The sequence below is a fragment of the Hemibagrus wyckioides genome, linkage group LG10 (genome assembly GCF_019097595.1).
Source record: "Hemibagrus wyckioides isolate EC202008001 linkage group LG10, SWU_Hwy_1.0, whole genome shotgun sequence".
Lineage (NCBI taxonomy): Eukaryota > Metazoa > Chordata > Actinopteri > Siluriformes > Bagridae > Hemibagrus > Hemibagrus wyckioides.
This window is the reverse complement of record NC_080719.1, coordinates 15,932,419-15,945,869: the sequence shown is the minus strand read 5'-3', so window position 1 is coordinate 15,945,869 and position 13,451 is coordinate 15,932,419. Positions and strand designations below refer to the sequence as shown.

Sequence of the window (13,451 nt, the reverse complement as noted above, 5' to 3'; positions counted from 1 at the left end):
TCAGCTGTTACTAGTAATGCCCTACATGATACGTCAATAAATAATAGCCTAATTAAAATCACAATAGTAATAAACTGTAACATCAAATAAGTCACTATATCCAAAATCATGTCGTTTATTTATTTATTTGGCTGGTACGTTTCACAACGTTATTTATTTGGTCTAGAAGATCTGGTGGTCTAGTGCGCTGAGCCATAGTCACTGGTACAGGGAGAAGAAACTCATCAGTAAATCAAAGGCGCCATCTGGTGCTGAGTAAAATAACTGCAGATTTAATAAGCATGGCTGCCTTTACTATTATGTATTTACGGCATTTGATAGATTCCCCAGAGCGACTAACATTTATCTCTTTTACACATCTGAACAATCTGGGGTAAAGGACCTTGCTCAAGGGCCCAACAGTGGTAGTGTGGTGGCCTTTGCATTTGAACTCACAACCTTCTGCTCAGTAAGCTAACATCTTAACCACTGAGCTATCACTGCCATGGCAGTCTACTGAAAACAGGACATGTTTATAGTATGTGAATTTTAGAATCTGTGGGTATCACAGCTAAAAATTTCGTGTTATTTTAACCAAAATCATTTATTTGTTTTGAGCATGTAGTTACTATGTTTTGTGAGTATAGGCAAAAGTGGAGCATCTATGTAAAGCTAAACACATCAGAGGATGAAGTCCACTGTGTCCATGAATGGAAGATAGACCATCATTAATCCAGATATTATTTTAGTGGTAGCCCACACAAGTGTATAAAAGTTAGATACATCAAAGGCTCATCAAAACAAGACATGTGATCACAGTTGTCCTGTTCCTGGCTGACTGGAGCGGATCTCACTGGGGCATTCTGCTAACCATCTGCCAGTCTGCCCATTCTCCTTAGACCTCTTCTCATCAACAAGGGTTTTCCACCTGCAAAACTGTATCATACTGGCTGGGGTTTTTTGTTTGTTTGTTTGTCTGGGCACCATTTAAAGAAAACCCTAGATCGTTGTTTTTCTAATAAAAGTTTACAGCCAAAATGGGAACTAAATAGGAGAACCTTTCAAACTATTGCTTTGTAGTAGTAAAATAGACATCAAGAATAGCTGAAGACACAGTACCTCTGCAAATCCTATACTGTTAAACTGACATCATATACACAACAATCAGCCATAACATTTTGACCACCTGCCTAATATTGTGTCGGTCCCCATTTTGCTGCCAAAATAGCCCTGAACCAACAAGGCATGTACTCCAGAAGATCCTTGAAGGTGTGTTGTGGTATCTGGAACCAAGATTTTAGCAGCAGATCCTTTGAGTCCTGTAAGTTGTGAGGTGGAGGATGGGGTCAGCATGGGCACCCTGATTGGTCTGCAGCTATGCAGCCCCATACGCAACAAACTGCAATGCACTGTGTATTCTGACACCATTCTATCAGAACCAGCATTAACTTTTTTTTTCCAATTTGAGCAACAGTAGCTCGTCTATTAGATTGGATCACACGGGCCAGCCTGTCGCTGGTTCACCACTGTTCCTTCCTTGGACCACTTTTGATAGATACTGACCACTGCAGCCCGGGAACACCCCACAAGAGCTGCAGTTTTGGAGATGCTCTGATCCAGTCGTCTAGCCATCACAATTTGGCCCTTGTCAAACTCGCTCAAATCCATACGCTTGCCCATTTTTCCTGCTTCTAACACATCAACTTTGAGGACAAAATGTTCACTTGCTGCCTGATATATCCCACCCACTAACAGGTGCCATGATGAGTTTATCAGTGCTATTCACTTCACCTGTCAGTGCTCATAATGTTATGGCTGACCAGTGTGTGGGTGTGTGCGTGTTGCTAAGTTCATCTGCTTGTGTACACTATATTCCTCTAACAAGGTGACGAAAGTGTCTAATTTTGGTGAACTTTTGTTTAAAAAAAAAAAAAAAAAAAAAAAAAAGTAGTATTTGATCAAATAAACAGACCAGTCTGATGTTAAAATCAAACCAAATAACTTTATTCAGAGTGTGCAAGTCATTAAAGCTGACATTTCTTAAGATTTCATGTGTCTAAGGCAAAATAATTTACATCAGCTCAATAAGTTCTCAATATTCAACATGCCTTTTAAAGAAGTGGCATAGATTCGGTCATAATTTTGTATCTAGAATTGCTTCTGAATTGCTTATAGGGAGGATGAATACTCAGGAAGAATACTTCAACTAAATGGCACATTTACTTCAATAATTACAGATCTAAAATTAGCATTAGTCTGGATTAGTACTGGATTATCATTAAAGTAGTGAATGGCACAAACTGTTCATGCTTGGTCCTCTTCAATGCATGTGTACTGTTTTTATTACAAAAACCAACATTACCCTTACTTAAAAAGTTTTTATTCCTAAAACAAATTTGTGTCTTAAACCAAAACATTAGTCTGGAACTAAGAATTAAGCAAAGAAAAGTGGCATTCTGTAGTTAACTATAACAGTGCAATTTGATATACTGCAATAACAGCAGGTGGTTGGATGTGCGCTGCAATAATAGTTATTTCTCCATGACTAAAAAGTAAGCATATCCAACAAAAGGAAGAAAAAAAGATCAACATTAAGGCTTACAGAAAAAAAGTCGACTGCCAAAAAGTAACTAAGTAGAAGAATCTTTCAAACAATTGCTTTGTAGTAGTAATATAGACATCAAGAATAGATGAAGAAATCCCATACTGTCAAAGGGACACACATATAATATATATATATATATATTTTAGAATGGATGAAGAATTATAATAGCCAAAGTATCAGATTGTTAACAAGCAAGGTTCAAACAAGCTGGGTGAAGCAGATTGTATTAAAATTGCCACCCAAAAAATTTTAATTGTAAAAGGGAGCAATCAGAATCGAAAAATTGATTTCAGAGGCAGGGTGTAGCTGAACACACTGCTAGTAGTTTGGTTTCCAAGCTAAAGTTGTGCGGCACAGTAGAGCAAGCAGACAGAAGAAAAACCATCAATTGTTCATTCCCATGTGAAAAGGGTTTCACTACAACACTTCTACAGCAAGAGTACAATCATGCATGTCCCCACCCCCCACCCCAAAGCCCACTTTTTAAGAACACGTTTGCTGGCAGCACAATATAGAGAGGAATACTGGGAAAGAATGAAAACAAAGCAATCGATATCTCAAGACATTTACACTCAAGCAGAAAACGATTATTCGATCTTAAGGAGCCACACAGCAACTTCATGCTTTTCTTGTATCTTGACTAGTAGTCATCAGGACGCCTACAAACAGAGTGCAAAGAAAACGTGTCTTTGTACGTGATGTGCTTTGAAACATACCAAAAAGATCTTTACAGAACAGTATGTACTATTTTGCTTTGAATGAAACTTACTTCAACTCATATCTCAGTTGGAGTTCCTTTGTCGCACATTCTTGTCTTTGTGGTTTGCAGCGGAGTTGCTCTTCCTGAAACACAGAACATAAGCAATGTGTTTCCTCAGCTTCCTCTTTAATTCACCGGTGAAGCAAGTACGCAAAACTTTTTAATAGAGGAAAGTAATGAAAGACTTACAGTGGGGCTGATCCCGAATCATCATCTGAAGTCAGCAGGAAAGTACATAGAGGAGAAAAACATACACAACCTTGTCAGATTTTGGCAAGCAAGTGAAAATATTAGATAAGGTTTTAGATCTATAAATGTCAAGTTATCAAAAGCCTGGAGTTGTTATATGGAAGTCAGCACACAGTTTAATGTACGTCTACCATCTTAAGTGAGCCTAGACCAAAAAAAACAAAACAAAACATTACTAACCTGCCCAACAACAATTAAAAGAATTATTTGCGTGATGTGTGTGGTATAACTTAAACACTATTAATAGTTCATGCACAATGCAGTTACTCATGCATCATAACTAAACAAATATGAAAAGTTTAACCCAGTGTAATTTTTCCATGCAACCTCGAAACCCAAGACAGCCGTCCACATGATTGTCATCGGCCCTTATTTTACTTAGACGCTGTTGTTCAATTCTGTCTAAGGGCAGCGAGAAAGACTGCAATTCACCAGCGTAACCCATGCAATGAGAGTTGATGCAGAAGGCATGCACAATGATGCTGCTAAACCTCTCCTGAGCCCTGAAATATTACATGTTATTTTTCCAAAAACGTGGATAGAGAATTGAACAAATCTGACCCGGGTCAGGTCAGACTTTTTCAGCCCTTTCATTGGACATGGTTGACACCACAATTAGAGAGAATCATTTGAGCACAAATTTGCTCTTTAAAAATCAAGAACCAATGAAAGAGCTGTTCCCTCTTCACCGTTTCTAGCAGCGGATACTCTAAGCAAGAAGCGAATCTGGACTTCAGATTCAAAAACTGGTCCTTGTTCCTAGTCTCAGAAAAACCACTTCAGCCTGACATGCAGTTTTGAACACTTACCACAACGTAAAAGCAGCAGCGAACAGAGAAAAACAACGTAAATAAAACACAGACCGAACTAAATCACTGCAAGTACTTTTCCAAGAGATAAAAATATATACAAGAATGCAAAAAAACGTGATGAAACAAAATCAGGCATCCTAAAAATAATTCTGATCACAGATAACACATACATTCATTGTACATTCAGTGGGCTGCAAGCAAAGTCAGGTAAACCAGGTGAGCGACACATACCGTCGTTAATCTCATCGGGCTTTCTCCGTTTCTCGTAGATGAAGATGATGGTGACGAGGATGATGACCTCGGCCACAATACCAAGGAATGGCCAGAGAGCAGCTAAGCGGCTACGCACACGTAGTTGGATCTTATCTGAAGAGTGTCCCAGATCGTTCTGCCCAATGCACTCATAGACAGCTGCATCGTCGTTATTCAGGTCCTCGATGGTCAGTGTAGAATTGTATGGAGTGTGTTTGATTAAATACCTCTCAGTACCATTGGTGATGCTCTGAATAACATTAAAGATCAGAAAAACATCAGTTTAGATTAGATGAAAACGTATACATATGTACGCGTGCATGTATGGGTACATTTCTCAATCTAAACAAAAATCTCAATCTAAAAATTGCACACGTCGTACCGTCTCCTCGCCCGTCTCAAGAATTTTAACCCAATTCCAGTCAGTTGCCAGGGGGTAGCTATGGCACTCGCACACCAGCACTGCCTTGTCATTCTCATTAGCATTCTCGGAGTGCTTGTGTGCCACAATATGAGGAGGACCTGCAGAAAGGAACATTAAATCATTTATTTTTCACAAACTCAAACATATGGCCATGAATTTAAGTGTACTTAAAATGTCAAATTTACACATAAAACATGTGCTGCTTCTGAAGGTACTTGGGAAAACAAGTTAAACATTCTCACGTTTTACTTCAATGTTTGCTTCAGCAGCAATGTCCTGTGACTGAAAGACGCAAGTATATTTTCCAGAGTTGGTCTCAATCTTCGAAATGCTGGCAACAGAGAAAAGAAAACAATAAATGTTTCTAGTTCCTGGGCATTCCTAATTTTTTTGCATAGACAGAGAAGGGCCAAAATTCAGTCCTGAAATGCCTGAAGTGCCTACCTAGATAATCTAAAAACAATAATTAGTCAACAAGTTTCAATATTCTCTCTGATTAGGGTTGGATCAGACACAGGAAGGTAACCCTCTGTCTGAAATAAATGCCTTCCATTTGGCAAGTCGCCATCACATCCCCATAGCTACAACATTCCTAGGTCTATTATGCACCAATGAAAGAATTATAGTCAGTGCTGGGGTGATTTAACCCTGCCAGGTTGGAGCTATATGAGAATAAGCACTCCAGCACTCTCTCTACCTCAGTGGGAATTAACTGGGCTGTGTTTTTACAATATAATGTACTGAAGCCTTCTCACTCTTTGGTCAAAGGTTACAATCAGATCTTGCATTGTATTTTTATTAATAATATTCCAGTGTAGTAACACGAAATAGCCTAATCTTACAGCAGTGTGATTAGTGAGCAGAATGAGAACATACGTGTACTCAATGAAGACCTTTTCTCCATCCTTCTTGGTGCTCTCGATATCCTTGCCATTTTTTTTCCAAAAGGTGCGTGTGACTGGAGACGCTGGGTTGGTGTAATTGCAGCTGAGCGTGGCAGAGGTCTGGTTGTTCAGGTCTTTTGGACTGACCACAATCAAAGGCACTGCAAATGAACAAGTTTTTAAAAAAAAATATTTGCATTAATTGGACATTTAAATGAACCTGCTAGGAGGGAATTTAATAGGCCAGACTAATCAGTGGATAATATTAATAAGAATGAAAACGTGAATGGTCTACCCTGCAAGAGACACGTTCTTTAAGATCTGATAAATCTCATTAAAATTAAACTCTAGAAAATTATACAGATTCAGAAATATTACAATGTGTAGTAAACATAACTAGTTGTATTATTTCAGACTATTAAAAGGCACAAAGTTTTCAAATGTTCAGAGGTTAAAAGGGGCACTGAAGAGAAGGGGCACTCAAAGCTTCTAAAGGTCAGAAAGGGAAGCTATATTAGGACTGCGAGTTAGAAGGAAACAAAAAGGCATGCTAACAAATGCAGGTGATGATGGGGGTGAGGGGCTTCAACCAACCAAGAAGTGGACTGGAATTCAGGTAATGCGTAAAAGATTGATGTTAAATAAACTAAAATACAAACAGAAACCAAAAAAAAGTGAAGCAAACAATTTGAGCCATTTTCATATACTTTAATGGCACAATTTGATTTCAAAAGAAACAGCATTGCTAGCACTGTTAAGTTTAAAAATGAAAGTAATAGGCAGCCCTGAACACCAGCCACATAACCAGTGTTGGCAAAATGCAAATCTTACTCAATTCCAGTAGCAGCTGCACCTTCTTTAAAAAAGAAATTTAAAAATTTTAGTTTGCTAACTCAGATACAATGACTTCGATGGGCTGGTCTGTGGTTGAAGGGAAGACACAGGAGGAGCATTACATGGGTATGAACTGGAAATCTAAGGGCTTCACGTCCTCTACACATGGGCTGCTCCTCTACACCTCACCACTCACTTTCAAACACAATAACATTGGCCTGAGAGCGGATCCACTTGACTTTGGGCAGTGTCCTCAGGGCGTTGCGGTCTGGGTCGTTGGAAGCGCGGCACTCGTAAACACCAGTGTCGTTGAATGTGAGATTGAAGAGAAGCAGGATACTGGCACCATGTTGGATGTAGGTGGTGTTGATGTGCACACGGTCATGCTGAGCTCCTTCAAAGAGCTGAGAGGCCGTCTCATTGGGTTCATCCCCTTCTATAAACCACCATTGCACCTCTGGGATGGGGTTCCCTATCACCTCACAGTGCAGAACCGCACTGTCACCTAACAGTCTTGTCTGAGACATGGGGGACCTTATGAAGCCCGCTGTCCATAAAAGATGTTAAGCGGAAAGGATTGATTTTGGAAGTTGAGTGAAGTGATTAATAAGTGATGGTAATGTTGAGTTATTGTGATTTTAGGTAACAAACAAAATAAAACAAAGAAGAAAAAAAAAGAAGAAAAGATTGTTAGAACAAAGAAGGTAATGCAAGCATAAATTAATGCTTCCTAGATTCCGGGCATTATTACGCAAGAACAAATGCTCGCTTGAACGAATGTAGATACTGCACAATATAAAAAGTCACGCAATAACTACATTGTTTCAGTTTTACGGAAGTTCGGCACTCTTCCGATGATTCTTGAAGGCTCTGGTTTGTTTTAGAAAAAGCCAACAGACACAAGGTAGGCTTGGTTTAAACCCCTATGGAGATAGTTCAATGGAACTACTCAGAAAAAAAATATACAGAATGGACAACATGGGAGAACAGGCGTGTCCAATTAATAAACAAACCTCAACATCAATCCTGAGAACATGTGTTCTTAACAAAATGTATTTTGTCTTAGCAACTGAATATTTTCTCAAGATTGTGGAGACCACTTATGGCCTCCAATATATTTCACAGAGGAAATAGGTTCAGCTGTATGACCCGAGGAATGGTAGTCACTTTTATTCTGCATGCTCCAACCAGTAAACTCAGAAGCAGCCAGTGTATGTGATTGAATATCACTTGGCCTTTAAAGTGGAATAGACTGAATCTGTATGACCACTACTAAATGTTATCTTTAAAGCATTAATAGCATAAGACTATGATTTAAAACTCACTAAATCATGAGCATCAAAACAATAAAAAGACTATTTTTTTCCTGTTGAAAAGTTAACTGTTCAAATGATCGATATATTTTTCTACCTGCTTGTCTCATGAACCAGTTGAACTACTGTTGAACAAGGGAACACAGAATACCCCGCTAGTGACTACCTGGAGGCATCTGTGTGCTTCTATATAACTTTTCACATCAAGCTCAGCTCTATTGAGTGACAGCGAGTGAATTTTTGAGTGAGGAACAGGCTGAAGAACAAATAAAGATTTGATAAAATTCACAGAACACAGCTGGAGTTCTGAGAAAAATTTCTATACCAACAAATTTAGGGCAGTGAAACTACTGTTTGTGTATAGATTTACTGTAGATAGTCTGTTAATATTTCCCACATTATCTTTCCATCATGTAAAAAAAAAAAAAGGGAGTCTACAATACACACACACCTAAATATGTCATGATTACAGTGTCTTTGACTAAACCTAAACGAAATGTAGTCTATTGCTTATGAAGTTATGAAGTACAGGGTGTTCCTGATCATGTTGTAAAACAATGTTGTGTAAATCTGCTCTACAGTGAGAAACAGTTCCTGTGAACAAAATGGCAGTCTAGTCAGTCAGCCATCATGCTGACACAATAGCAGATCCATTCAGCATTGGATAAATACCTGCACGGTCTTGTTAACCCAATTTTCCAGGCTGCACCGAGCAGAAGACAGAAGGCTCGAGGGAAAAATCTAATTTTAATCCTGAGTTAGAGCTGCTACAGCACAAGTCCTCTCAGATAGCAATGTTGGTTCCACTGCCTCCTGATGACCTCAACCTTTACCTGTTGCCATTCTGCTAGCTCAAAGATGGTCTTAACATGACAGATGGAAAAAAACTGACTGATGCCAAAAACAAAAGTGGGTGGCAGTTCACAGCAGCATGTAGGTTTAAGTACAGCCGCCACTGCCGTGCCAAAGCTCTATTTCTAACAGTAAGGCTGATTAAGTGGGGGATTAGCAGACACCAACATTCATTTAGCTGTTCTTTCAAGTGGGAAAAACAAGTGAATTAAATGAATAAAAATAGTACATATACACATTTTGGTTCAGGAACAAATTACTAGTGACCAAGTCACCAGCATTCAAGCATCATGTTTCTGCTACTCCTCTGTTTAGCTGCATGCTGGAATGCATTTCTGCACCATGGTCATTCACTGTTCTGTAAAGTTATAATGAGCTTACACTTAATCCTCTAAAGACTGAGGCCTGACTGAAAAGTACATTGTCCATCTGATTGGTCATTAGATTACTGTATTGTTTTAAGCCAGTTTTTTTTCAGTGCCTAGCTAATAAGAACAATGTGAATAAAGACAAAAGCATAAAATCTACAGGTTTTATATTTAATCCAATAGTGAAGATTTCCAGATGCCTATAAGAGATGTAGGCGGATAGAAAACTGGTCTAAACCTGTTTAACCAAGCATGCAATTACCGGCTAGATGCTATTATCCAAATATAATGTGATATTATTAAGGGATTTAACGTAAGCAGCCAAAAAGGAGTGCTAAATCAAAAAAAAAACAACACAAAACAAAAAAACAGCATCCTGACTGTACCACATTTACACAAACTAGCCTGATCATTTGCGCAAAACTGACCGATTTCAAAATGTAACGTGATGACTTGCGATCTCATTTACCTAAATCCACTGAAGAGCATAAAGGCTCTCCACAGCTCCAACATGGAGGCCATCGGCTAGACTAGTTAGCAACCGGGAGTTAATAGAGACAGACGGGTGGGTTATCTAAATATTCTTAACTAGCATAACGGTTAGGTAAAGGCTCGACTAGCTCAATCGGTCGCTTTAGTAAATGCGTAGGCGATTAATATTAATCAATATCAGATGTAATGTTCGAACGACGCATACAGTTAAAAAAAAGATGTACAATATATAATTATGTTTAACAAAAAACAAAAACAATGAAACTTGCTAACCAAGTTGCTAGCTAGCAAACAGCCTAGCTAGCTCACGCGACCGAGTTTGTTGTTGAGAAAATCTTTTTCTAAACATCGGGAAATCTTTAAAGCGCCATCACAGAGTCATATATAATGCAATACACCACATGCAATTCATATACAATGAAATGACTCGTTGCCATGTTCATTTAATATCAATTTAAAGATCTAACAGCTCGAAGCAAACAGGCTAATGTGTAGCATTCAGAGATGGCTGATAAGCGCGACGCGCTGAAAGACGTCGGTCTTACCTGTCGCAGCAAAGGCCTGCTGAAAACTAAATAAAACAGCACAAAGCGCCCACAACAGCCTCATGTTGGCTCCTCACGCTTGTTAGCTCTTTGTCTCGAACGAAATACTGTACTATGACTTGTGCCGTAAATTTACAAGACAAGAGCGACGATGCGACCGCCCGATGCTTTCTGACTAGCCGTCCGCTCGTCGTCCTCTATTTGATCCTGACGCGCACGAGAACGCGCACGTAGACACAAAAAAGGCGTGTTTACGTCACGTTGCTGGATACGTGCGTCGCAAACCTGAGTTATGTAAACAGTTCAGCGCTGTAGACGCGTCTAAATCCGCACAACATAAAGGGTTTAAAAGTATATATATATATATATATTTTTTTTTTTCACGTGTATGCAGGATGTGGATCGCAAAAGTTATTTTCATGCTCTTTCTCAATGGCCTGATAGTATTTCTTCTTTATGCACAAACACAGACTGCACTTTGATACCTGGGACTGTTGCACAAGCTTTTTACAGAACATTAACAAACTTTAGGCGTTAGTACGCCATCATATAACGTAATCAGACTTTATTATACCGCTTTATACTTTAAAGCAATAAAACCCTTTAAAATGAAATTAGGGCTGTTCTTGAGAGGGAATCTGAGGCGAATATTACTTTTCCACGGTTATTGTTACAGATTTCCTGTGACCCACCCGTTGTTTAAACAAATTGAATCGACTCTTTTCAGCAAGGTTTGAAATCCCATTTAGACCACTACAAAGCAGTCAAAATTACCCTTGCCAAATGAGCCTAAGGCTATTTTCCAGCCCAGCTTAAAAGAAAAAAAAAGAAAGAAAAACAACAATGGTGCCCCCTAGTGGTAAAATCCATTATCAGCATATACAGGGTTTTTTTTTACAATAGCATTTTATTTTATTAACCAAATAAATCAATATTTGATTATAATATATTCACGTTAATCCAAATTCTAAAGACTAATTTTAAAGATTTTAAAAATGTTAAAGACAATTTTTTTTGGGACTCTGCATCAATGGACAAACTCAGGATTAAGCACATTTTCCCTCTGGTTCTACACCTACACTTTACAGCCTTGTAGCATGTCTCACCTGTTGAGCTATATGTTGTTGTTTTATCCTTTTTAACGGTCATGACTGCTAAATGAAAAATAAGATGATGTAAGGGGAATTTATTTTGCAGTCTTTTGAGTGTGGCAGTAATGTATTAACTATTTAGTACTGTAGTTATCTAAGTTATCATCATTGAAGCTTGTCCCTTAAAACAGACATCCATACTTGTCTATGTAAATGTTTGGTATCATGGTTTTGTGCCAGGTTTGTGTCTGAAATATTATGCAACAAAACAATCAGTTGACTGTAGTAGGTCAGTAGTTGTGCTAAGGATGTGAATGCTGTGAGGTCAAATCTCAGAACTGCCTTCCAGCCACTATTATGCTTTTTAGAGTTAAGGGTTCTTAGTCTCAATATTTCTGCTTCTCAGATAGAAAGAAGCTTTTGGGATTTTCTATAAGGACAACAAAAGAAACATTAAGGGTTGTATTTAAAAAAAAAAGTTTTAAAGAGTGTAGTCCACCCTCTTTGCACAGTCAGTGTTTAAAAGGTTTGTATTGATATACACTAGGTAGAGTGTCCCTGTGAAACAAGATCGAACTGTTTTCAAGCATCACTCCAGGGAACATGACCTCTCTCTCTCTCTCTCTCTCTCTCTCTCTCTTTCACATCTAGTATAAATTTCAAGTTTCCAGCATGAGGCCAGCATGAGACAAAAAAAAAGAGAAAAACTTTGCAAGAGAAAAATTCCAGAAACTTAAGGCTATTGTGTTGTGTAAAAAACACACAAGGTAGAGAGGTCATGTGTGTAGATTTTGCTCCATTCATTTCTGAAACAGGAAGCAAATCTTGAGTCTCACACTCTTAGAAAGCAAGTGACAAACTTTTATGATTCCCACGTGAAATTTCCTTGGAACCACTGGCCAATCTTATTTGAAAGCGTTCCACTTACCAGTGTTTAGGAACTTTATAATTTTCAGACAGCTATTAAATATTGTAGATCCATTTATCCAGTGTAACTGAAAAGTGACAGAGAATTTAATCCATCCCATAGCTGAGCTGTTGAGAGGGTAGGATATTGCTCAAACACTCTACACTGGCTCAGGAGCTGTCCTGGGATTTGAGCAAGCCATGTTTTGGTTAATATAACACAACTTGAACTTCTGCCTATATTCTATGTTTATAAAATAAGGATCTATGTTCCAGGAAACAGACAGATACACTGCAATTCTATCAGATTATTCCAATATCTTGTAAATATCGTAATGCATATTCTTGGGTAGACTCCAGATCCACTTTGACCCTGACCAGGATAAAGTGGATACTGAGGATGAATGAACAAATGATTGCCTAATGAACTCTTTGATTTATGATAAGCTGAGTTTTTGTGAAACCTGGTGTTGTACTTAAGAGGAGAGAACATCTGATTAGACTCAATTAGAAAACAAAGGCTGTCATCCTACATGATATACTATGTGATCTTCACAGGCTTATAATGAACATCTCCCATCGTCTTGATTAACTGTCTTCACACCCTAAGAGTAATGCAATCAGTTTAAACAGCTCACACAATAATAACATCCAAATATTGGAGCAGGAAAAAATGTGAACTTCTGGATTAAACCAATCATTTATAATTGTAATATTGGAAAGCATGACCACAAGGTGGTGCTTATGCTTACTGCTTTGAAAACACAGTACTGTTTTTTGTTCTGGACCTCCATCTTACTTAGTAATGCTCTTTTACCTGATGTGGCACTCCTTCTTACCTGTTTAATTTACACTGATATGTGTAAGTTCATCTATGCTAATTTCATTCCATCCTTTTGAAAGTTGGAGTGACACCTTAAAATTTGATATATGACATTTTTTTTTTATCATATGCTGTTTGTAGTAGATGTCCTTAAAAGGCAGTGAAGAGGAAAATAACCAAAATGTGCTGGACTCTGTCCTTCCTGGATTAGAGTTGAGTGTCCCTGATTTATTGATATCTGTTTATTAGGTGTAATAGACAA

General features: G+C 38.3%; 1 protein-coding gene across 2 annotated transcripts; it reads right to left on the bottom strand.

The window, feature by feature from the left end:
• Window positions 1-1,961: 1,961 nt before the first annotated feature.
• bsg (basigin) lies at window positions 1,962-10,587 on the bottom strand. Of its 2 annotated transcripts, XM_058401246.1 has the most exons (9): window positions 10,370-10,587; window positions 6,996-7,346; window positions 5,958-6,126; window positions 5,324-5,412; window positions 5,040-5,179; window positions 4,637-4,907; window positions 3,534-3,558; window positions 3,354-3,427; window positions 1,962-3,243 (listed from the first exon to the last, which is right to left on the bottom strand). In XM_058401246.1, exons 1-8 carry the CDS (start codon window positions 10,431-10,433, stop codon window positions 3,367-3,369), a joined length of 1,170 nt encoding a protein of 389 aa, XP_058257229.1. In that variant the 5' UTR covers window positions 10,434-10,587; the 3' UTR covers window positions 1,962-3,243; window positions 3,354-3,366. The 2 variants fall into 2 exon arrangements, with proteins under 2 accessions (XP_058257229.1, XP_058257228.1); XM_058401245.1 differs by lacking the exon at window positions 6,996-7,346 and having other exon boundaries at window positions 10,370-10,585.
• Window positions 10,588-13,451: the final 2,864 nt, after the last annotated feature.